At 38.0% G+C, this 26196-nt stretch overlaps 1 protein-coding gene across 7 annotated transcripts; it reads left to right on the top strand.

The window, feature by feature from the left end:
* The first annotated feature begins 436 nt into the window (after positions 1-436).
* On the top strand, positions 437-25820 carry THUMPD3 (THUMP domain containing 3). 7 transcript variants are annotated; one of them, XM_060161298.1, is made up of 11 exons: positions 461-612; positions 1820-2108; positions 3196-3273; positions 9509-9985; positions 13591-13721; positions 15874-15943; positions 19230-19345; positions 23833-23943; positions 24577-24700; positions 24877-24909; positions 24998-25820. In XM_060161298.1, exons 2-11 carry the CDS (start codon positions 1854-1856, stop codon positions 25046-25048), a joined length of 1446 nt encoding a protein of 481 aa, XP_060017281.1. In that variant the 5' UTR covers positions 461-612; positions 1820-1853; the 3' UTR covers positions 25049-25820. The 7 variants fall into 7 exon arrangements, 6 of the variants coding, with proteins under 6 accessions (XP_060017278.1, XP_060017281.1, XP_060017277.1 ...); XM_060161295.1 differs by having other exon boundaries at positions 437-517; positions 24877-25820; XR_009542705.1 differs by lacking the exon at positions 19230-19345.
* The last annotated feature ends 376 nt before the right edge of the window (positions 25821-26196 follow it).

The raw sequence follows: 26196 nt of genomic DNA, 5'->3' as shown, positions 1-26196 counted from the left end.
GCTAAGAGCAAGCATTCTGGAGTCACAGCACCCAAGTTCAAATCCCAGTTCTGCCTCTAAAGTGCTGTGGGGGACGTTTTGGGCAAGATACTTAACCTCTGTGAGACTGTTTCCCCGGCTTTAAGAGGGGTGGCCCCTGCCACTTGAGAATTATTGGAACAAATTAACTGACGCGTGTGAAGCGCTTACTCAGTGCCAGCGCCGCTAAGCGCTCTCTAAAGTTAGCTACAAGGACGTCTGGCGACGAAGCCCGCGGCCTCCCCGGTTCAGCTTGCTGAGGCGCCTGTCCGCAACCGCAGAAACCAACCACCACGTACTGCACGCCACCGCGCACAGACCTTTACACACACGCCCTTTCCTCAGCGACCTCGCACCGGCGCCCGCCCCTAGCGCGGAGCCCCTGTGACCGCGCCACCAGACTTCCGTTTCCGGGGCACCGAGGCGACTTCCGGCGCGGTGACCTGGGCGCGCTGGCCTCGGCGGCACCGGGAGCCGGAAGGGTGTTCATTGGCGACCGGTAACCGGGCGGCGGGTGGGAGTGGCCCGTTGGGGCGCTGCTGACCCTCGGCAGGGAAGGGCGGCCTTCGTCTTGCGACCCGGGCCGGAGACTGGGTACACTTCAGCCCGATCCACGGTGGAGCCCTTCTCGCTACCTTTCCCTGGGCTTCACCTGCTCCCCAGGATCCTGTGATTAGGGCCCTGGGGGTGGGAGTCGGGAGACGTGGGTTTCATTCTAGCCTGCGCCATTGGTTGGCTCTCTGACCGTGGTAGGATACGTCCTTTCGTGGGCTTCAGCTGCCTTATTTAGCAGATGGAGGTCGTTATCACAGTGATTGTGAGCTCCTTAATGGCAGGAACTGACATTTATTTGTGTTAGACACTGTCGCCTGTCCCGGGTACAGAACAAGAACTGTGTAGGTACTCTGGGCCTACTTGTTTTGGCTCACGAAACTTTGAAAATCTGCCGAGAACTATTGATCTCCACCTCCCACCCAGCTCTTTAGTCCCTCCTACTCCACCCCGCCCCCCACCCTACCAAAAGCTCAGATAAAGGAAATTTGGCTTACTGGTTTAAATAGTTCACAGGTCTCTCTTGATGCCCATCCAAGCATCCCAGAGCCTATCCTGTCCTAGGCATTCAAATATTTGTAGTCACTAGATAGTAGGTGCTCAGATGATCATTTTTAAATGCATGAATCACTGTCCATTTCAAGGAGGAAGATAGATATCCTTAATTAGCAAGTTTTAATCATGGGCCTGGCAGTATGCTATTCCCACTGAAGTCTTACAACAACTCTAAGAGAGAGGCATTATTCAGTTCCCCTTTGGCAGATAAGGAAGTTGAGGCAATGGAGAATAAACTTGTTTTAGGTCATTCAGCCTCTGAATGGTGAGGGCAAGAATTCAGACCCAGGTCTGAAATTCCAAAGCCCCATGTTCTTAACTGCTAGCTGAAAAAGGACTAGATGTAGAAATATTTTTGAATGTGTTGTAGCAACTTCTGTTTTGGGATTAACTGTTGTAGTTATGTGATGGCTATCATCAAGATAGGTGATCCCAAACCAAACATTGCATGCTGTGGAAATACTCTTGTCTGTCTCCTTTTCTTCCACAGTACCTGTATTGCTTGTTTAATAATATTTTATATCCTCCACTTTGTACCCATGTTATTCAGTCCTTTTATCTTTGGTGAATACTGATTCCGTTGTGTTGCATTGTTCTGCCAGACCTCCAAAGCAGATGTTTTTAGTTATAGTTGAAATAAGAGGTGATAACGTTTAGGCATTATTTCTTTTTCTTTTCTGTACTACTTTTAAAGGGACTATATTCAGGACCTTGGAAGCACTGCCAATATGTCTGATGTTCAAGAAGCCACTAACCAGCTCCTGGATGTGAACCTTCATGAGAACCAGAGGTCTATACAAGTGACAGAAAGTGGCCTCAGAAGTGAGTCTGAACATCTCCAAGTCACTATTGGAGCCACTGTGCCTACTGGTTTTGAGCAAACAGCTGCAGATGAAGTGAGAGAGAAATTGGGGTCACTGTGCAAAATCAGCAAAGACCGGGGCAAGATATATTTTGACATTTCAGTGGAAAGTCTGGCTCAGGTTTGAATGAAGCAATGTTTAAAATAGTTTTCTAAATATATCATTTTATGGTTATTTCTAGTTTACAGACCTCTCTGGAATCCTTACTGCTTTTCTTTTCTTTGCTCTGCCCCAAATCAGGCAATTTTAAAGTATTACTGCATTTTCCATTGGGTACTGATTTGTAAGTGTGACTACTAGGTTTGCTTTATTTTTTAGAAGTGATCCTAGTATTTCCTGAGGATGAATTCACCAGAAAGTATCCTGTGAGACTTATGAAGAAATTCTTAGTATCTGCTACGCCTCTTAAAATTTATTTACTTCAGCATCTAGCTGAAGTTTAGACTTCAGTGGTGAAGCATAAAGGGAGAGATTTTTCTTTTTATCTGTGTCAAATTTATTCTTGCTCAAAAGTAATTAGGAATCACTGAAGGTGAGAAGTGAAGGTCAGCAAAACTGCCATCACACTAAAGTAAAAGCTAAGCTGTATCTCATTACTACATAAGCAACATGAGGGCAGGGATTGTTGCCTGTTTGTTTGTTTTTTTTCTTTTTTTTGGTCAATATCTCCCAAGCTCTTAGTATCTGGCATATAGTAGACACCCACTACATATCTGTGGGATGAATTGGTAAGCAAGTATTTTTCATCCAGTGTTTTAGATAACAACTCAGCAGCTTTGTAAAGATAGGCCCTACCATTATCCTCATTAATTAAGGATTAATTAATTTCATTCCTAAAATTGAGCTTAGGAGTAAGTAATTTGCACAGGGTTGCTTAGCTAATAATCACAGAGCTGGAGCTCAAACCCTACCTATACAGTACCCCAGAGAGCCATGAGGGCAGTATAAAGCCCCACTTCACTGTCTTCCTCTCTCCCTTCCCCCCAAAACCCATGTTGCCCACATAACACTTCAAGCTTCTATCCTGCCATCTGTCTTTTTTCCTTTTCTGTAGAGGAACAGAAGCTGGGAAAAATTTTAAATACAAATTATAGGTATTAGCTGCTTTAAAATCTTTGTACCTGATTTTTATATTTAAATGCTGATAGTTTATGCGCTTCAAAAGTTTTTGGAGAAATTTGTTTCTAACATTTTTTTCCCTCCCCAGGTTCACTGTCTGAGATCAGTTGATAACTTATTTGTGGTTGTTCAGGAGTTTAAGGATTACCAGTTCAAAGAAACAAAGGTGAGCTATCCCAAACGCAGTAGCTGATTTTCAGCCGTCTTCCCAAAGAGATTATTTCCACTTTTCACATTCTGTGTATCGTTTAGCATTACTGCTGCTTTTATAATATAGAATACTGGGAGACTTTTACAGTAAAATCCAGAGATTTATTGATAGTCCATCGCAAAAGTTGCTTTTAAAAATCATTATTGCAGGGGGTGGGGAATGGATGAAGGGAGTCAACAGGTACAGATTTCCAGTTATAAGTAAGTCCTGGGGCTATAATGTACAGTATGGTGACTGTAATTAATACTGTATTGCACATTTGCAAATTGCTAAGATAGTAGGTCTTAAAAGTTCTCGTCACAAGAAAAAAAATTTTAACGGTATGGTGACAGATGTTAACTAGATTGTGGTGATCATTTTGCAATGTAAACAAATACTGAATCATTATGTGTACACCTGAAACTAAAATAATATTATATGTTAATTGTATTCCATTTTCTAAAAAGATGAAAGAATAACAACAAAGAAATAAATATCAATATTGAAAAACTTATAAGAAATAGAACAAATTGTTTGACTTTCTTACAAAAGATGGACACCTTAGATGAGCTTTGCTGATGTATATGGTTTCAAAATAGAATTGCTTCTAGGCTGTGAACCAGAGTAGGTGACAGTTTGTGTCATCTACAAATAACACTTTCTCTCACCATGCTCCTTTTGCCCTGCTTTCTTCTCTAGCTTGTTTTTTGAAATAAAGCCAAAGTAATATCTAAATATTCCTTCAGTTGTTAGGATAACAGCTTTGTCCCCAACTTGTATTTAGCATCTGATTCCTAAATATTGAGACGCTGCCTAAGCTGAACGCTGAAAATAGATCACAGTGAGTCTTTGGTATTTTTCCAGATTGCTTTTTGGTCTGGTTTCCAGAGTCAAATGCTTGAAAACTTTTTTCTTTCAGTTTTATTGCCTATATTAGAAATAATCTTTTTTAAAGTTGTGATGTGCTGCCTAATTCTCTAATTTTTATTTATTGACAACAGGTTGATTTCAAAAACTAAACTGATATGAACCCCCAACCTAGAAAAAAACAGACCTAAAAGAACTGAGACTCAAAATGGATGATAATTTTATTAACTAAAAATGTAACTTCTAACACTAGTTTTATAACCCTTCAGCCTTCTGATAGGCATTGCCAACCATATCATATCTATAAAACTAGTGAATAGCAGGCAGGGTACTGACAGTTTTTGCTCTTAAGTATTTCAAAATTGTGATAGTCAATTCTATACATGAATAAATGTTAACATATTTTTTAAAACTATAAGTGTCCATCTTAAATTCTTGCCTCTAACCTACTAGGGTGTTATTAATATTTTCTTCAATTACTATGTTTTTGTCATCTTAGAATTTGTATTATTTTGAGTATTTTTGGAGGTGAATTTGTTATTATGGAATGGTTCTATATGAGCCAGGTATTCAGAGTTGCCTTGTAAGTAACTGCAAAAGATATTACTGGTGGAAGTCCCAGAAGAAGAGCAGCAGGGATTAAGGCAGATTTTCTTTCATTTTTTTTTCTTTTTTTAAAAAATAATTTCACCTTTTATTTTTTTTTTAATTAATTAATTTATTTTACTTTTGGCTGCATTGGGTCTTTGTTGTTGCACACGGGCTTTCTCTAGTTGCGGCAAGCGGGGGCTACTCTTCGTTGCGGTGCGCGGGCTTCTCATTGCGGTGGCTTTTCTTGTTGCGGAGCACGGGCTCTAGGTGCATGGGCTTCAGTAGTTATGGCACTCAGGCTCAGAAGTTGTGGCACATGGGCTTAGTTGCTCCACGGCATGTGGGATCTGCCCAGACCAGGGCATGAACCTGTGTCCCCTGCATTGGCAGGTAGATTCTTAACTGCTGTGCCACCAGGGAAGCCCTGAGGTAGATTTTCAGATCTCTGCAAGGGCAACTTCTCTTGTGTATAACCATGAGAAATTGTTAAGCCCTCCACTTTGTGGACTTAATTTGGAACATGCCCCCAATAAAACCTTGTTTTTAAACATTCGCTTCTAGTTTTCATTCTGTTGACCATCAGTTTTTCTTTGTTGCATTATACTTTCTCATGGCTTATAAAAGCCTGTTAGTTTAAGCATTCTAATGGGTTCTCTTATTTTTAAATATTCAGATGATATCATGAATTTTATTAGCCTTTTTATTAACTGATTTAAAAAAAAGGCTAACATCTGTGATTAAAATTTTTTTAAGCTAGTTTATACATGTTCTTAGAGCAAAACTGTAAAGACTGAAAAGATATACAGTGAAAAGTATTCCCCTGTTTTCATGCCACGTGTTTCCCTCCTTGGAGGCAACAACTATTACCAATTTCTGAGATATCCTTCTAGAGATATTTTATGAATATGTGTATTTTATTTACATATTTACACAAATGGAAGTATGACATACATACTGTCCTGTGCTGTGCTTTTTCTCATTTTTCTTGGAGATGATGGCCAATATCATTGTTGGATTTGACTGTATCACAATTTAATCAGTCCCATTTTAGGACATTAGGATTTTTCACAGTCTTGCTATTACAGTAGTGCAATGAACATCCTATATACACCCTTGTACATATTCAGTCTGAGGGTCATTTTTCTGTTTAATAAGTTTATCCCATTGATGTTTATTGACACGAAAGAAATGTTTGGTCTTGGTTCAGTCACATTTATGCTACATGCCTTCTGCTTTCTTTTTCTTTCTTTTTAAAAATTTATGTTACGTGTTTTCTTTGCTTTTTCCCCGTGCACGTGTTTTAAAATATTTGGAAGGCTTGTATTTGCTCTCTAGCTATTACCTTTATAAATACAACTTAATCTACTGCTTACACAGTATTTTTGAATCCCTACTAAGAGCAGTGATGAAATTGGCATATTTCCCACATCTCTCTTCCTTCCCTTTCACCTTCCAGTTTTATAATTTTTCTTAGTGTTGAACCACATGCCTTTAAATCCTTTAAATATACTTTTTTAAAAATCATCTTTATTTATTTATTTTTTTAAAGATTGGATGAAACCCGAAAAGCTTTAATGCTGCATGAAAAGTCACTGAGATTATATTCTGGAAGCACCAAACTGCCTGTGTTTTGCACTTTCTCTGCTAAGCATTAATTTCTATCCTTTGACCTTGGGGTATGAGAGAAGAGGATATCAGTATGCTTAAATTACTTCCCATCTTCTGTTCCCTTTCCCCTCTAAGGACAGGCCACTTTGTAACATTTACATTCTGTTTTGCAGTCATAATCCCTGTATTTGTTTTCATTTTAGTCCTATAGTTAAATTGATTATAGACATACTACCTGTCCTTTTGTTACAGTTTTTATCTCTTGACTGGCATGAGTTCACAAATGTTTGTCTTTCACCTTTCTATTTGATTAATAGTTTGGGTTTAAAATTTGGAGTCACGCTTTCCTTCCTTAAGAATATCATAGACAATGTTTGTTCTCTTCTAGCATGAAATGTTGCCATGGAGAATTCTGAAGTCATCCTGTTATTTTTCCTCCTTATTTGTTGCTTTCTTGTTATTTTTGCTTGATGCCCAGATGATTTTTTTTTTCAATTTTGAAGTTCACCAGGGTACATCTCCTTGTTGCTAATTCCAGTTAAGACATGTCAGTCTGTAGAGAAATTCACTTCCATTTATGTTTCTTGAAAGTTTTCTTGAATTATTTTTTTAGTATGTTTTCTTTATTTTAAATCCCTCCATCAGGGATAAACCAGTTATACATACAGCAGGATCTCTTTGACTGTCTTTGATGTTTTATCATGTTCTCTCTAATCCATTTTAAAATTTTTGCTCATTTTTATTGTATTTGCTTTACTTTTCTTCACATCCCTTACTGTGTTTTCAGCGGTGGCTTTTATATGTGGTGCTTTCAATATGGTCTTCATTTTTGCAGTGGTTTGTTTTTTTATTCCACTTTTCTTTGAACTCTACAAGATCCTGTTTCATCTCCTTCTGGCGGCTCCCTTCATCTTTTTCCTGCTTTTATATCTCTGCTTTGAGCTCTTATTTTACAAAAGTATCTCCTTATTACATTTTTTGATGTCATGTCAACATATTTGACCACGGTTTTCAGCTGCTCTGTGGCAGTGTCTTTCTGGTCACTGGATTTAGTCCACTGTTTTTCTGTCCCTTTTCTTCTTTTTTCCGTTCATATAAGTCTGGTGCTGATAACTTTTGATAATTGCTCATCTTTGAATGAGGTAGTTCCTCTTGGGCCTACTGTTTATAGGAGGTTCAGGAACTGTTCCAAGCTAGCAAGAAGTCCCTCTGGTTCACTGTGAAGTTCCTTTTGACAAAAGGTTGTGGTGAATGAGTTCTCTTCCTTTTTTTTTAAATAGCTTTATTGAGGTGTAATTTCCATACCACTTAATGAGTTCTTTTAACCATTACTTCTCCCTAGCTGGAAGCATTCAGCAGCTTTAGGGTTATTCACAATGTAGAGTATCTCTCCCCATCTCTACTCTGTTTCCAGCAAATAGAGCATGTCTGTGAGATTCCTTGTTCAGCCTCCATTTCTCTCCTCTGCTGCTTCTGGGTACAAACGAGATCCAGGGACGCTCCCTCTCAGTGCATGTACTTGTTCCCTGCTGTTCCAGAGAAGAGTTTATTTCCTACTGCTCTGCAGACTGCTCTCCCCTTTGTCTGAGATCTGTAGTCATTCTCCCTCTGTTGTCTTTCTGCACCTCTGCTTTACCTTCACTGAACCTGGGAATTCTTATGTTAGAATTCTTATGTTCTGTTTCTAGGTTACAGATATCATGTAGATTCTATTAGGATAGAGTTGGTATTTCTGTTGTTCTTTTCTTTTAGAGTGGTTTCTGAAGAAAGAAAGGGGCTGTACCAGTGTTATCCCACCATGTTAAACCTACAAGTCCTATAGATGCCCTTTATATGGAAATTATTTGTAAATAAAATTGAATTTGCCCAACCTGAAATTACCATTATTTCATCAGGTTTCAAGTAGTATTAGAGCCTTCACTCATTTCCAATTCAAGTCTCAGCTCCATCAGTCAGCACTGATTTCTTTCTACTTTGATCTTCAGTAACATATACTGTCTGTGCCAGTGCTCTGCACCAGAACTTCTGATGGAAATGTTGTATGTTTATGCTGTCCAGCATGATAGCCATGTGAAGTGTAGCTAATATGACTGAGAAACTGAATTTTTAATTTTAAATCATTCAAAATATTTCAGTAGCTATATGTGACTAGTGGCTGTTGAATTGGATAGCACGGCTCTGTACCACCCATTTTAACATTTTACCACATATCCATTAGCTGTTTACTGAGCACCTTTTTTACACCAGACACTGCTCTAATGCGTGGTTTATAGCAATGGTCAAGACAGCCAAGGTCTTTCCACCCTGTGCTTACCTTCTGGGAGGAGCCTAAACCTAATAACTTTAGATAATGTTAAGTTCTCTAAAGAAAATAAAATGAGAAAAGAATGACTTGAGAGGATTACTTTAAGTAGAGCAGGTCTCTCAAAGGATGTGCCTTTTAAATTGCTGTTAAATAATGAGAAGAGAACCAGCAATGCAGAGAGGCCATATGAAGCAAATACCTTCCAAGCAGAGGTACGACGCTAGGGAGAGAATGATCCTGAAGTGATGTAAGAGACACAGGCAAGAGTCGGGTTGTTTGGGCTTTTTAAGGAAGTTAAATTTTGGGGGGTGTAATGGGAGGCTGTTGAGGGGCTTTAAGCATGATCAGATTTACTTTTCTAAAAGATGACTATAGATACTATTTAGAAATTGGATAGATACATTTTTAACTGCTTAAGCTTTGGGTTTTTTCTTTTCAAAAATAGTTAATTTGTATACACAGCACAAAATTCAAAAGGAAGTCAGTGAGAGGTAAGCTGCCCTCCCTCCCCTGTCTTTCATCTCCTCATTTCCACTCGCTGGAGGTAACCACTGTTAATAGTTCCTTATTTGCTTACATTTTAATCTTGAATCCCAGCCTCTGATCTACCATTCTGTCTTGTATTATTCTGTCGTAGCCTTAATTTGTGTAAATCTTAATTTTCAGTGAGACTTTAATTTCCTCAATTGCAGACATTATATTATTTACTCTTTTGTCCTGTACTCCTGCCACCCTCAACATAACAATTAACATAGTCTGTAGGCAAAGTAGGGGTTTATTTGTTCAATTAAAGTGGTGAGAAATGAATGAAATGAATGGATTTCATTCTCTCTTTTATAGGAAGAAGTTCTAAAGGATTTTGAGGACTTGGCTGGGAAGCTTCCATGGTCAGACCCTTTAAAAATATGGAAAATTAACACATGTTTCAAGAAAAAAAAAACAAAGCACAAAAAGATAAATCAGAATTCAAGTAAAGAGAAGATTGAAAGTGGACGAGGAGACAAAACAGATGAGAGAGACGTCAAAAAAGAGTTCACTAACAATGTCTTAGATTCACAGATCTTAGACTGTTACGAAAATGCAGCCATCAAAGAAGAGATATCAACATTAGTAGGTGATGATTTGACATCTTGCAAAGATGAGACTGAGGAAAGCTCAAAAGAAGAAACTGATCCTGAAGTGCTGAAGTTTAGAGTCACATGCAACAGGGCAGGAGAGAAACATTGCTTTTCCTCAAATGAGGCGGCAAGAGATTTTGGGGGTGCTGTTCAAGATTATTTTAAGTGGAAGGCTGACATGACCAACTTTGATGTGGAGGTAAGTGCAGGCTCTTACTGTGAGGATTCAAGAAGGCTCTCATAAATGTGTAGAATTTTCAAGACTAACCCAATCTTATGGACAAATTAAACTGAGGCCACAAAGCTAATAGGGTATCTTTTTTTTTTAACATCTTTATTGGAGTATAATTGCTTAACAATGGTGTGTTAGTTTCTGCTTTATAACAAAATGAATCAGTTATACATATACATATATCCCCATATCTCTTCCCTCTTGCGTCTCCCTCCCTCCCACCCTTCCTACCCCACCCCTCTAGGTGGTCACAAAGCACCGAGCTGATCTCCCTGTGCTATGTGGCGGTTTCCCACTAGCTATCTATTTTACATTTGGTAGTGTATATATGTCCATGCCACTCTTCTCACTTTGTCCCAGCTTACTCTTCCCCCTTCCCATATCTTCAAGTCCATTCTCTAGTAGGTCTGCGTCTTTATTCCTGTCTTGCCCCTAGGTTCTTCATGACCATTTTTTTCTTAGATTCTATATATATGTGTTAGCATACAGTATTTGTTTTTCTCTTTCTGACTTACTTCACTCTGTATGATAGACTCTAGGTCCATCCACCTCACTACAAATAACTCAATTTCGTTTCTTTTTTATGGCTGAGTAATATTCCATTGTATATATGTGCCACATCTTCTTTATCCATTCATCTGTCGGTGGACACTTAGGTTGCTTCCATGTCCTGGCTATTGTAAATAGAGCTGTAGTGAACGTTGTGGTACATGACTCTTTTTGAATTATGGTTTTCTCAGGGTATATGCCCAGTAGTGGGATTGCTGGGTCGTATGGTAGTTCTATTTGTAGTTTTTTAAGCAACCTCCATACTGTTCTCCATAGTGGCTGTATCAGTTTACATTCCCACCAACAGTGCAAGCGGGTTCCCTTTTCTCCACACCCTCTCCAGCATTTATTGTTTGTAGATTTTTTGATGATGGCCATTCTGACCGGTGTGAGATGATATCTCATTGTAGTTTTTGATTTGCATTTCTCTAATGATTAATGATGTTGAGCATCCTTTCATGTGTTTGTTGGCAATCTGTATATCTTTGGAAAAATGTCTACACAACGACTCAAAACCTATGGGATGCAGCAAAAGCAGTTCTAAGAGGGAAGTTTATAGCAATACAATCCTACTTAAGAAACAAGAAACATCTCAAATAAACAACCTAACCTTACATCTAAAGCAATTAGAGAAAGAAGTACAAAAAAACCCCCAAAGTTAGCAGAAGGAAATAAATCATAAAGATCAGATCAGAAATAAATGAAAAAGAAATGAAGGAAACTATAGCAAAGATCAGTAAAACTAAAAGCTGGTTCTTTGAGAAGATGAACAAAATTGAGAAACCATTAGCCAGACTCATCAAGAAAAAAAGAAGACTCAAATCAATAGAATTAGAAATGAAAAAGGAGAAGTAACAACTGACACTAAAGAGATACAAAGCATCATGAGAGATTACTACAAGCAACTATATGCCAATAAAATGGACAACGTGGAAGAAATGGACAAATTCTTAGAAATGCACAACCTTCCGAGACTGAACCAGGAAGAAATAGAAAATATGAACAGACCAATCACAAGCACTGAAATTGAAACTGTGATTAAAAATCTTCCAACAAACAAAAGCCCAGGACCAGATGGCTTCACAGGCGAATTCTATCAAACGTTTAGAGAAGAGCTAACACTTATCCTTCTCAAACTCTTCCAAAATATAGCAGAGGGAGGAACACTCCCAAACTCATTCTGTGAGGCCACCATCACCCTGATACCAGAACCAAAGATGTCACAAAGGAAGAAAACTGTAGGGTATCATTAACAAGAGTATGGGCTATTGAGACAGAGCTAGATCCAACTTTTGACTCCCTAACTGTGTAACTTTGGACAAGTTATTCTCTCTGAGCCTCTGTTTCAAATGGAGCCAATAATAGTTTATACCTGTGTGTCCTGAAGGTTAAATGAGATTATACATTTTAAGTATCTGGTGTGATACCTGGTCTATACTACATGCTTAATAGATGGGAGCTATTAAGACTTGAATTTTCTAATTTCTAATCTAGTGCTTTTTACAACATTATGTGGACTTTCAGATTATAAAATTCAAAAGAATTAAAACAACTATTTTGTTTTGTGTGTCTTGGTTTCAGACTTTGCTTCTGAAGTGGAATACATTTTTAAAACAAACCTTGACCTTCTAAAATCAGGACATCATTGCTAATACTCATGCTAGAGCCAGCTGTCCTTTTTCTTAAATTCTGCTAGATTCCCAAATCCAGATACCTCTTTTTAGCATGCTTACCCTCCTTGGTCTCAATCTTCTACTATAAGGGTGATTCACATGTGAGCCATACTAACAAGTCTTTCCATCTCTGACAGCTTAAAAGGCCCCTAGCAGCTGACGTTTTCACCAAGGAGTCATTTACTGTTGCTTTTGGGACACTTGAATCTGGGGCAAGTTGCCTGTTCTCTCTGTAACTTTTGTTTTTGCATATCAAATCAGAAGAACAAGTCCCCATTCTTTTTTTTCTTGTAACAGCTGTTATGAGAATGAATAGGCTAACTAGAACAGTGATGTCCAGAAGTTAGCATGGGAGCTCAGAGTACAGACTCTGGAGCCATACTACATGGATTTAAATCTCAGTTTACAAGCTGCATAACTTTGGGCAAGTAAACCGACCTCTTTGTGCCTTGATTTCCTTATCTATAAAAGGAGGATAATAATACCTAGCTCAGAGGGTGTGGCTATGAAATGAGGTAACAAATATAAAGTGTGTAGAACAGTGGTTTGCATATAGCTAGGTAAGTGTTAGCTGCTGCTGTTAAGATCATGATGAGGAAATTTTAGGTGGAAGATTGCAGAACATATTTTATTTCAACTTTTATTTTTGTTTGAATAGTATATATTTAACTGTGTGTTAGAAAAACTATAACTAAGACCAAAAAGAAACATTCTTTCACAGACATTACTTGAGTCAAGTTTTAAAAAATACTAAAAAAATAATAGGTTTTAAAGCAAATGTGGCCCATCGTTAACAGCTGGTTAATCTAAATGAAGAGCATACTTAAGAGTTCGTTGTGCCAGTGTTGTGCCAGCATTTCTGGATGTTTGGAATTTTTTCCAAAAAAGTTAAAAATTTTAAAAATGCACATTAAAAACCTGGAAACCTTCAAAATGGGTTTCTCTTATAAAAATTCGGGGGGAATCTGGTTATAGCTAACTTGTGAATACGGTGAATTAAAAGGAGAATAAAATAGATTAAAAAAATTTTAAATACAGTATTCTTAAATTATTTCATTTATATGAAGCTCAAAAAAAGACAGAAGAGTTTATCACGGCAGTGGTCAGATTAATGATAATTTGTGGTGGGTATTGACAGAGGGCAAGAAAAACTATATATATGTTTATATGATGGTTACACAGCATTTATATGTAAAAATTACTGCGCTTCACACTTAAGATTTGTGCATTTTACTGTATGCAAAGTATACCTCAGTAATAAAGTAACAAAAATTAATAAAGCCTCAAATTTTAAAATCTTAGTGATAAGTACAGTTCGAATAACCCTAAAACTATTTTATTATTTTATAGGTTCTTTTGAATATCCATGATAATGAAATTGTTGTGGGCATTGCATTGACAGAAGAGAGTCTCCACCGAAGAAATATCACACATTTTGGACCCACAACTCTTAGATCTACTCTTGCCTATGGGATGCTCAGGTAAGAGAATGGGTTTGCCATGTAGATGAAAGTGACAACTTGGTTTGAATTTTCCCTTCAAAATGTAATTTTTTGTGAGGTACTGTGTTAGAATCTAGTAGTTAAGGAACAGGATAAAAAGCTAAAGCTCTTTCTTTGTATCCAATGTTGATTCCTTGAGATCCTGAAAATATCACTTAATTACTATCTCAATTTTCTTGATTTTAAAATGAGAACAGTAGTTTTCATCTGCCTCTTGAACGTGGTTATCACGTTTCTGTTTAGAAAGGATATACTGCATGTTGGGAAATAGAACAAATTTTGCTTTGTTTCATTTCTATGCAGTGAAGCAGATGAAAGCAGAGATTTTTTTAATGTGTATAATGTATAAGTGAACACAGAGAGCTTTTACTTATATTTTAAAATTTTATACTCACATGGAAAATTTTCCACTTTTCCAAGAGCAAGATATAACTTTCTTTCTCCTTTGCCCTTTTCCCTTTGATTGGGTGTTTCTTTCCACCACTAGGACGAGTTGTTTTCTCTAAGTTTCTGTTTGCCAGACTGCAAAATGGGTTTGATATTAGACTTAAAGGATTATTAGTGAGGAGTAAATTGCAAAAACAGATGAAAAATACCTGTTACATACGGTGCCTGGCATAGCCTGGTAGTTAATTGTATTTCCTACTCCTCCAATCTTTGCTTCCTCTTTTACCCTGCTCATCCATGGAGTCCTAGTTCAATACAATTGGAACCTGTCAATTCAATGACAACAATAGAAAACTGCACCCGTTTAATTAAGGAAGAGCTCCTAGTCTTCATTCATTTAACAAACACTTATTATCTACTGCCAGGCATTATGGTGGGAGCCAGGGATATGGAAAGTTATTTTGGGTGCAACTGTTAGAAACCTAAGTAAGCTAGTTTAAGATTAAAAAAAAGTGATGATTGTGTGGGAGGGGGAATTACTGGCAAGATACTGAGAAGTCTTGGGAAATCCACAGAAAAACTAAAAGCCATATCTTAAGAAGGGTAGGAACCAGGTCTTAGAAAACCACCAGAAACCTAGACAGTCACTTTTATCTACCCTGGGAGCCTACAGGTTCTTGTTTTGCTCATCTGTGCAAATGGCTGCCCGTCATCTAAATTTATGTATTTCCAATTTTAAATAACCAGCCAGCCCCATACTGCCTAGGTCTTCTAGCTCTTTGTTCCCACGTCTTAGAAGAGAGAATCTGGTTGACATAGTTTCAGTCATGTGTTCACCCAGACGCAGCAGCAGTGGCTAGGAGTACGGGGTTGCTTACTACCAAGAGGGTTGCCAAGGATTCTGTTGCCGTGTGTTGAGGGGCAGGAATGGAGAAGTAGAGCTGGGCAGGTATTACAATAAGAATCCAGAGTTAGTCCCCAGGAATCTCAGTTTTGTAAGGGAGAACCATAATAGAATGTGGAAAGAATAGCAGGACAAAAGGAGGAAAGAGAAACCTTGTCGCCTGTCTGAGGAGGGGATGCTTCATAGAAGAGGTAACATTTAAGCCACTAACAGTAATTCCTCTAATCCTGACTCTGTCACCTACTAGCTTTGTGTCCATGGACAGGTTTGCATCAGCTTATCTGTAAATGAGAATAATAATAGTAACCTATCTCACAAGATGGTTAAAAGGACTAAAAGAGATAATGCATGCAAAGAGCTTAAATCCATGCCTGGCAAATACTAGGTGCTCAAAGTAAAGCAGTTATTTTATAGCAATGTTATTATCTTTCAAATTGAATTAATTAGGAAAGGAATACTGAATGAATAATTTCCAGTAAACTTATATTGATATATATTCTACTTCACACATTTGAGTTGTTTTAAATGTAACAACACAGGTCTATATACAAAATAACATGTGTTTTCTAAAAGCATATACACACATATATTAACAGATCTAGAAGCTATTTCCATTTGGAAGTGAAATGGGATTTTGGATGGTAGTCAAAGGGGACTTTTAGTTATATGTAATGTTTTTGTAAGTGCTAGGATATAGAGTCAACATGTAATTACAAATTGATTTTAAAAATAAATATCAATTGTTTCTTCATGCTAGCATAACAGGCCTTTGATCTTACAGCTTTAGGAATAGTCTTTGTGGAAGTCTTGTCTGTTCACATAGGCTGTTTTCTTCTCTAGGCTCTGTGCTCCTCAGCCTACTGATATAATAGTTGATCCGATGTGTGGAACAGGGGCAATATCAATTGAGGTAATAACTTTTCTTTAGCTTTTATTTATTTATTTATTATTTTTTAAATTTTATTTTTGTCTCCATTGGGTCTTTGTTGCGGTGCATGGGCTTTCTCTAGTTGCAGCCAGTGGGGGCTATTCTTTGTTGCGGTGTGCGGGCTTCTTATCGTGGTGGCTTCCCTTGTTGCGGAGCATGGGCTCTAGGTACATGGGCTTCAGTAGTTGTGGTTTGCGGGCTCTAGAGCACAGACTCAGTAGTTGTGGTGCACAGCCTTAGGTGCTCCGTGGCATGTAGGATCTTCCCAGGCCAGGGCTCAAACTTGGGTCCCCTGCATTGGCAGGCATATTCTTAACTACTGCGCCACCAGGGGAGCCCTTCTTTAGCTTTTAGATATGGAAGTGATACATCCAGAATGTTCTAGAACTCATGGGTAAATAGACATAATGAAATCACCAAGGTTAGATCCATGGACCCAAGAGTTTTGAGTGAATTACACTAGTAAAGCTGGAACTTTTGTGATAAGGATGTAGCCACTTATTACAAATAGCCAAGGACTAGATTTAGGTTATAAGTCATGTTTAGTCACTGGATTACAGAGGAGGCTGAGAATTACAAACTGGTGAGTCCCATTTCTGTAACAGACAAACTGGTAGACTTGAACAGAAAAGATAATTGAAGGTACAAGCTTGAACTGGAGGAGGGCATTTCATCTCTATAAAGTGAGACTATGCTTCTTCATCCTCCTAGGTTCTTGTAAGATGGGGAAGCCTGTGACCATTAGTTAGGTTTGTTAGGAAGTTTAACAAGGTTACAAAGTTTTCAGAAAATACCATGACATTGAGAGGACTCAAAAACTGCCTAAAGCAAAGCAAGAAATAGAAAGGCATTTTCTAATTGGAGAACATTTAACAGGAGAGTCTCCTTGAATCTGTATTATTGAATCAATATTACCTAAACTTTTATAATAAATAATTTGGAAGAGGGCGCCAGTAAAATTGCTTAAATTTGTAAAAAATTTAAATTAAATTTAAATTTAGGGTTTCCCTGGTGGCGCAGTGGTTGAGAGTCCGCCTGCCGATGCAGGGGACACGGGTTCGTGCCCCGGTCCGGGAGGATCCCACATGCCGCGGAGCGGCTGGGCCCCTGAGCCATGGCCGCGGGGCCTGCGCGTCCGGAACCTGTGCTCCGTTACGGGAGAGGTCATGGCAGTGAGAGGCCCGCGTACCGCAAAAAAAAAAAAAAAATTAAATTTAAATTAAATTAAATTGAAATTTGTAAAAAATTACAAATTTAAATTTGTAAAAAATTGCTTTATGTATAGTATATGTAAAGCCAATGGGAACAAACTGCAGGGAGATACTACAGATTCTGTGACTGAGCAGAAACTGGACAGATGAGCAAGTCCAAAACAACCCACAAAGGGAAAAATAATCCAGACTGCAATTAGAAAATGACATCGGCTATCTGGGAATTAGAATCCCAGAAGGAAATCATAGTAGTCTAGATGACTGCTGTTTTCTGCTAGTGTCAGCTAGAGAAATTTACTCTGGCTAAAGAGCCACACAGAGAAAACTCAGTTGTTGTCACAAAGAATTCTGGGAACAAAGCAGAGTGTGCTTCTCTAGCATTAAACTATGATGTGTCTATGGTCTGGAGTAGCAGTGAAGGTTACTACATGTCAAGAAATATACAACAGAGCTAGAGAGAGACCAGAGGAGCTCCCAGCCCCACCAAAAAAAAAAAAAGATAAAAAGAAAATGTTTGAGGCATTTCCATGTAGGGGTAGGCATGAGAATGTCGATATGGAAAAACCTAAGTTGGTATATGATCAAAATGAATGAAATTATGAAAGGAATTGAAAGGGTATATAAACAGTTTGTTCACCAAAGTATAAAGTATTTGATTTGTAATACTGCCTTTAAAACTTGGAAGTACTATAAAACCCAAAAATCTAAATAGGTTTAGAAGAAAAAATGAATACTCGGCAATCAGAATCACCAGAGAGGTTTTCATCAAACTCTACATCATCCTCCCTACATCACCCTTCTCCATTACCCTCAAGGGTCTGGGCAAAAGAAAAAGCTAAGAAGCCCTGTGTCCATAGATATGGGGGTATTACTGTTTACCATGGAAGAGGTGTTTGTTACTCATCCCTAAACCAAGGGCAGAACTGTCTCTGCTTTCATGTCAGAAACCTTCTGTTAATCTGCATAGAACATTGTTCAGGCCTAGGGTAGTATGTCACCCCATTGCACAAATAATATGGAAAGCTCGGTATTTCTGTTCTGCTGACATGTTGTTGATTTAAAATTACAAAATCCTGGGTTTCCCTGGTGGCGCAGTGGTTAAGAATCCGCCTGCCAATGCAGGGGACATGCGTTTGAGCCCTGGTCCAGGAAGATCCCACATGCCATGGAGCAACTAAACCCGTGCACCACAGCTACTGAGCCTGCACTCTAGAGCCCGCAAGCCACAACTACTGAGCCTGAGCGCCACAACTACTGAAGCCCACACACCTAGAGCCCATGCTCCACAACAAGAGAAGCCACCGCAATGACGAGCCTGCACTCGCAGCAACTAGAGAAAGCCCGTGTGCAGCAACGAAGACCCAACACAGCCAAATATAAATAAAGAAATTTATTTTTAAAAAAAAGTGACAAAATCCTTTCAAGAATATGGTGGTTATCATTCAAAAGCCTATATAATAGACATTACACTTTATTTAAATTCTCAAATATTCCAGGTTATCGGATTATATAAAAATTCCATAATCACAAAAGGATATAGGTTAGTCAGTTTGATTTGGTTAAACTATGTTTGTATTTAAAGTCTGTAATACCTACTGTGTGGCAGACACTGCTGGGTGAGGGACTGAGTGACACACCAGACCTATCCTTAAGGAGTTCCTAGACGTTTTGAGCCGCAGACAGGTATAGAAATAATTAAAAAGAGAGCAAGTGCAGTGGCAGATACATGTACAGAGTGCTTTTGGAGGGGCAAATGAGAGACAGCTTGGAGAGTTGTGCTTGATGTCACAGAGGGCATGACATTTGAGCTGGGCCTTGAGAGATGAGTAAGAGTTCAGCAAACAGAACAGGAGGGCATTTCAAGCAAGGGGAATAGCAAAGTTGACAGCATGCAGTATTTTGCCACTTTAGAAAAGCATTGGATTATTGGATTGGATTGGATTGTCTTGTTTATTGACAAGTGATTGAAATGATTTTACCTTTAATCATATTTTGGTTTTGTTTTTTTTTTTTTGCAGTTGGCTACTTCTGTTTTCATATATACTCTTGTCTTTTAGGGGGCTACAGAATGGTCTAACTGTTATCACATTGCTGGTGATAATAATCCATTGGCTGTGAATAGAGCAGCAAATAACATCTCATCTTTATTGACCAAGAGCCAAGTGAAAGAAGGGTAAAATTTTAATTTAAAAGATTTTGTAGCATCTCTTAGACTTAGATAATCAGTTTTCTTTCTTTCTTTTTTTAAAATTAATTATTTCTTTTTGGCTGCGTGGGGTCTTCGTTGCTGCACACAGGCTTTCTCTAGTTGCGGCAGACAGGGGCTATTCTTCATTGCGGTGCACGGGCTTCTCATTGCAGTGGCTTCTCTTGTTGCAGAGCACGGGCTCTAGGCTCCTGGGCTTCAGTAGCTGTGGCACACAGGCTCAGTAGTTGTGGCTTGCAGGCTCTAGAGCACAGGCTCAGTAGTTGTGGTGCACAGGTTTAGTTGCTCCGCAGCATGTGGGATCTTCCTGGACCAGGATCAAATTTGTGTCCCCTGCATTGGCAGGCAGATTCTTAACCACTGCACCACCAGGGAAGTCCAATAATCACTTTTCTTATTGGCTTTATGAACTAATACAACCAGTGCATTGTGACAGTATTATAGCCAAATGAATATATTGAAACTCCATTTAAATTTTAAAAGTTGATTGAAACTAATTTGTATTTTAAAATATTTTAAATTTAACTATAATTTCCCCCACCCTAATGCAACTATTTTTATTTCTGTCTTCCTTTTTCTTTCCTTATTCAGATATCTTTTTTCCCATGTAGTGGAAGAACTGCATAGATTCATTTTAATTTCATAAGTTTTCCATTAGTGCATGCAGGCATCCAGCTGGGGGTTTAACAGAGGCACAAGACTCCTCCTAACTGACTAGTGGTCTTTTCTCTGGAAATGTTTTAGTATTGAATAAATGATGTAGTTTGGAGAAGGCACCCGGTGAAGGGGGTGAGAGAAGGGGCCCTAGCTGTCCTCCTAGCTGTCGGGGAAGAGGACCGAAGTGGCAGCAGTGCACTCTCATATCTGAAACTTAATTGAACACCAACAAGGAACTCAGTCCTCTGCTACATGCTATAAGTATTAGAGAAATACCAGGGGGAAAATAATCTAATGTTCAAATATTTGCATATCCCACACATATTAGCTTTCATGTCCTCTTATTAGTATGTTTCAGGACCATTTTTGATGATTGTAGTCTTATAAGACCACATGGGCCCCAGGACCTAATTCATTCATAACTCAGACTGACACATAGACACGCTTTGTAATCATTTTCTCAATTCAGAATTTCTAGGTTCTTGTAAAACAAGTACATATTAAAATATTAATATTTTCTAATGCAATTAAACAGTTGAAAACATTAAAAAATTTTCAAACGCTTATGTTTTTATTCAATCTGTTTTTTAATGACTGCATAATATTCCATTGTACAGAAATATTACAGTTTATTTAGCCTTTCCTCTGTTATTTGGCACTTAAATCTCAGAGTTGGAAAAGACCTGAAAGCTGTCCCTACAGTCCCTAAATGTCCTGTAGGAGATCCTGCCCAGTGGTCTTCCAGCCTGTATAAACACCTCTTATGACTCTGAAGGCTGTTGATTCCAGCTTAGCACAGCTTTGAGTGCTAGTCATATCTTTTAAGGAACATGAATCTCTCCCTGTACCTTGTACAGATCTGGGTTTTTTCTTCCACTTGAGTCCATAAAGAAAAATCTTATCTCTGTGTCACAGTGATGATTAACATCAGATATTTGAAGGGCTACCAACTCTCCTCTCCTTATCCCAGCTCTCCACATCCTCTCTTCTCCAAGCAAAATATTCCAAGGTCCTTCAGCCATATCCCTTTGATATATGTGCATTGAAAGTCTGTTAGCCTCTGGGAAATTTCCCATCCTGAGATGTATGTTGCTATAGTACCTTAAGCCCTAGCCCATTGCTACAAATTGGATTTGACGACACACCATCTGTGCCAGCCTTTCACCATTCTTTCAAAGTCTCAGCTGTCTTTGGGAAGAATTGGTTGAAATAGCACTTGGTCTGCAGTTTCCTACGAGACGCCTCATCACAAAATTGTTTCTCTGGTCTCCTCTGCTTGGAGTCCTTCATTTTCTTACAAGGTGGCAGAAATATGTAGCGGTAAGCAGATTTGTTAGGTCTTACAGGTGCTTCATATCCAGGAGCACAGGAAGTCATTATATCCCATGATTGACCTCACAGCTGCCTCCATGACCCTTAATGTGAGGTTTATATTTGTAAGTAGAAATCAGTTGTTTTTAAGAATATTTGTTCATTTTATGCAAATTTTCATATTATTTATACATGGTATGCCTTAATATTATTTTGTCTGTATATTGCTTATCCTCTTTTCTTTGCTAGTTTTTTTTTCCCTTTTGATTAGATTGCCAGTGCTTTGTTTTGTTCTTTCATATACTATTTGTTCTGTGGTTTTATGCTTGATGCTTTTTGTTTTTTATTCCTATTTCCTATTGAGGTCTTTTCATTTGTTATCTAAAATCTTAAGTTATATGCTGTAAATGTCTTCTTTTTTTTGTTTGTTTTTTTTGTTTTTTTGCAGTACGCGGGCCTCTCACTGTTGTGGCCTTTCCCGTTGTGGAGCACAGGCTCCAGACGCGCAGGCTCAGCGGCCATGGCTCACGGGCCCAGCTGCTCCGTGGCATGTGGGATCCTCCCAGACCGGGGCGTGAACCCACGTCCCCTGCATCAGCAGGCGGACTCTCAACCACTGCGCCACCAGGGAAGCCCAATGTCTTCTTTTTAATAAAAGTTTTTACTAGAGCTGACTTTTATGCTAAGTACTCCTGTTGACCATATCCTATAGATTTTGATAAATCTGTTTTGGTTACTTTCTAAATGATTTGTTATATACTTGATTCTCTCTGTTCTAATTGTTTAGGACAGTGCTTTTCAAACTTTAATGTTCAGATGAATCACCTGGGTAACCTGTTAACTACACACAGATTCTGATTCAGTAGGTTTAGGATGGGACCTGAGGGTCTGCATTTCCTGGCAAGCTTCCCAGTGATGTTGATGCTGCTGGTCTGTGGCCCAACTTTGAGGACCAATGGTTTAGATCATTTTTTATATATAAGTAGTTAAAAGCTTTTAGTTTATTTTTATATTATGTTTTATTGTGATTAATGAATTTTTATGGTATATTTTGTTTTATATTTGAGATTTTTACTGAGGCATAGTACATGACTAGGGTTTCTTTGAAACCTGATATTTTTAAGCAAATAATTTTTCTAGTTTCTGAATATTTTATCATTTTTCATATCCTCTGCATCTTCACTTTTTGTCTGTTCAACCTGTACTATTTCTATCTTACCTTGATTTTTTAAAAATATTTATTTTTTTAATTTATTTGGCTGCATCGGGTCTTAGTTGCAGTACACGGGGTCTTCATTGAGGCATGCGGGATATTTCATTGTGGCGAGCGGGCCTCTCTCTAATTGTGGTGTGTAGATTTTTCTCTCTCTAGCTGTGAGTTTGTGGCACGTGGGCTCTCTCGTTGAGGCGCAGGAGCTCAGTAGTTGTGGCAATGTGGGCTTGGTTGCCCCGCAGCATGTGGGATCTTAGTTCCCTGACCAGGGATCAAAGCCACACATCCCCTGCATTGGAAGGCAGATTCTTTACCACCGGACCACCAGGGAAGTCCCAATCTTACATTGACTTTTAATATTTTTTGCCTTTTTTGTTTTGTTTTATTGTAGCTATTGGTGCTTGTGAGTGTAATACATATTTTTAATATCTGTATTTTTTCCTATTATGTAGTGATTACCTCTATTGCATTTTATTTTTTCTTAAATTCTTTATTAAATATCAATATTACAATTTAATTTCTGCTCATAATCTTGATTTGCTTTTAATTTTTAGCCTGTGCCTTATTATTGCCTGTTATAATTTTGTTTCTTAAACTAGTAGGTTTGCCTTAATGGGGAGGATTTAAATCATTTATATTATTATATTCATCCTGCCTTCTGTCATTATTTTTTTGATGTTAACTTTTTTGTTCTCTTGTTTTTTTATAGTATGATACATGTTTTTTAATCTTAAGACCAGTACCTCTATATTTCCTAATTTTACATACCTGTTTCTTTAGGTCTCCTGTTATTTCTGTGTAGACTTACCAAACTTTATCCTTCAGGTGTGTCACCTCATCAGCTTTTTTCTCTTTAGTGTTCTGGTTTTTTCCAGTGTATGTTTCATCAACAATGTTTTTACATCATCAGTTAGGTAATTAACTGCCTCAACACTGTTTTCAAGTTGTGTACTACAGTTCTTTGTGTTAACGGTCTTTTCCCCTTAATCTGTCTTCTTAAATTGTAGATGAAACAGATATAGACAGCTTTTGAAAACGAATCTCAACTAATTTTTTAATTTACTTTTTTACGGACTGTCATTATAAAAGTTTTAGCTTATGACCTATGCTTTCTGCCTACCTGCTACTTTAAAAATTTTTACTAAGTTCTTGATGTTGTCACTGATATTATTATTTTAGTTTTTGTATTTTATAGCAGTCTCTTCAGAAGAAAAGTCTTCTAAAATTTCATTCTTCGGGATATGTTGAAGCACCTTTTCTTTTGTCGCCACAGCAAACTGTCCTGGGGCTTGCCCATAGATACTATTCAGTGGGATATCTGCAACTTGCCACTAAGAACTGGCTCTGTGGACATTATGGTAACAGACATGCCATTTGGAAAAAGGTGGGACTTGTGAAAAAATGAATTTTACTTTCATTTGTTATATTAGTACCCACTTGTCTTCTAAATCTGTTGTATTTTCCTTGAGCTTATTCTGTCAGAAATCTTCCGTTTCTTTTAGCAGACTTAACAGTTTTTCACTTAAGAATGTAACAATATGATGGATTCACCCATTTTGTTTCTTATGAGAACTCAGGAATGTACTAACTACACTTTGATCCTGACCATCACAGGTTTATCCACTTTGTAGCCCGTTGTTGAATTACATTAATACTTCAGAGAAAGGTTGAGGAAAACTTGGTTATCAGGATATTTTTTAATCACTGGTTTCATTTACATAATGATTGCTTATACTCATTAAGGGGACAATTTACATAACTATTAACATAACTATTATAGTTGTCAGATCTTTTCCGTAACCAGTTCATCCCATTCAGAATTCTTAACAACTTAACTAAATCTAACCATTTCATTGACATGTAATGACAAAGGTCTGGCTCTAGAAGGCAACTGTTTTTCATACCTCAGGACTTTCTTATTGCAATGAAAATGAGTTTTTAGTAACTTCTCATTTCATATAGTCCTAGATACTTATTTTTTGCAAAAGTAAGTGACTCATTAGACCTTCTTTTATAGGATGGGCTCCAAGAAGAGAAACTGGAACCTTTATCCAGCTTGCCTACGGGAGATGAGCCGTGTCTGTAGGCCAGGGACAGGCCAAGCTGTACTACTGACCCAGGACAAGAAATGCTTTATCAAGGTGCTGTACGTTAGCTTGAAAACTCAGCCAGCCCATGACAACTTTAGGACCTTTTTAAGTATACTTGGGGATATTTCAATAAGATTTGTTTTCTCCCAGTGTTTCTTACTAAGACCCCTGGTTGGTAGAGAAGCAGTTATCAGCTAATTACTTTTCTACTTTTTGTGTGTACACAGGCATTATCTGGAATGGGACACCTGTGGCGGAAGGTACATACCGTCTGGGTCAACATAGGGGGTCTTCATGCTGCAGTTTATCTTCTGAAACGTACACCTCAAACTTTTGTTCATCCTTCAGAACAAGATGGAGAAAGATCTCCTTGGTGATGCAAAGACTGAAGATGATTAGTAGCGCTGCCAGTGCTTCCTGACAGTGGACATGTCAGCATGAAGAACTTGCTTTGAGAGAAAAATAGTATTAATAAAAGTGATGTTTGGTGTAAATCTCTTCACCCTAGATAGCAAAAGGTGTGAATAGAATGGAACAAGTCTTAAGAGAAAGCAGAGCTTTTCTTTGGAGCTGTTGTAGTTGGGCAATTAGTACTTTTCTTAAAATGCTTTAAAGATGCTAAGCCTACTAAAATACTCTGGGATTTGGGTTTAGAACATTTTATTTTCAGGCTTTATAGCAGTTCCTGTTTTCCACTGTAGCAGGTGGAAAGCTACCCTGGCCTAAGGGAAAGGCAGAGAGCATAATCAGATCGTGAGGTTACATTTCATTGCCTCTGCAGCTTTGTTATTTAGTTGCTCAGGTTCTTCACCTCAACTTTAAAAAATGAAGCATTATTACACTTTGTAAAATAGTGTTTGCCCCATGACAAGGTGAAATCTCACAAGACCTACAGAAAAGTTTACTATCTGCTTTAAAAATTACAATATGCATCTGTTATTCAGATTAATAGAACTAAATAGACATTTCTATTTGTAAACAGCAGGGATTACACTGGTAGATGAAGTATGGGACCAACAAGCCATATTTAAATAAATTTTTCTTTCAGTACACAAAGGTGGTGATGCCTTTCAAAGTCAAACATAAACCTGTCAAAGTATTTTTGTTGGCTTCTCTAAAGGACTAGAGAACAAACTGATGTATCTTTGAATTAAAAACTTTGTGTAAGTTCTTTTATTTTCTCTCAGTCACTATTCATATTTAATTGCTTTTGCAGTAGCAAAGTCCTTCCCAAGACAGTGGAAAATGAAATAACCTAAACATCAAGTCCTTGTAAAAACAGTGCTTCTGTGCAACAGAGTTGGGGTTTTATGTGGCATTCTGTATTCAGTTTACTTTGGAGTTTCTGGCTGCATTCAGCTTAGATTTTCAGTGTCATGTCAGTAACATACTAACTTTTGATGTCTCATTTAGAATAAAAGGACACAGTACTTCTTTCCTTTGAAAGAATAGAGTTCACATTAGCAGCAGAGCCAACAGTCCTTGTATGGTTTCTCTCTGATATACCTCACCCTTGAGAATGAATTGGAAGTAAGACATTTATAAGG

Source organism: Lagenorhynchus albirostris, chromosome 10 (genome assembly GCF_949774975.1).
Source record: "Lagenorhynchus albirostris chromosome 10, mLagAlb1.1, whole genome shotgun sequence".
NCBI classification, from domain to species: domain Eukaryota; kingdom Metazoa; phylum Chordata; class Mammalia; order Artiodactyla; family Delphinidae; genus Lagenorhynchus; species Lagenorhynchus albirostris.
The sequence above is the reverse complement of the archived record's forward strand: the minus strand, read 5'-3'. Positions and strand labels throughout refer to the sequence as shown.

Excerpts from the sequence above, each read along its gene's own strand:
- THUMPD3 (XM_060161295.1), top strand. The coding sequence starts at position 1,854 with ATGTCTGATGTTCAAGAAGCCACTAACCAGCTCCTGGATGTGAACCTT. Across the intron at positions 9,986-13,590 it reads TGACCAACTTTGATGTGGAG|GTTCTTTTGAATATCCATGA; the intron begins GTAAGTGCAGGC and ends ATTATTTTATAG. Across the intron at positions 19,346-23,832 it reads AAGAGCCAAGTGAAAGAAGG|CAAACTGTCCTGGGGCTTGC; the intron begins GTAAAATTTTAA and ends TTGTCGCCACAG.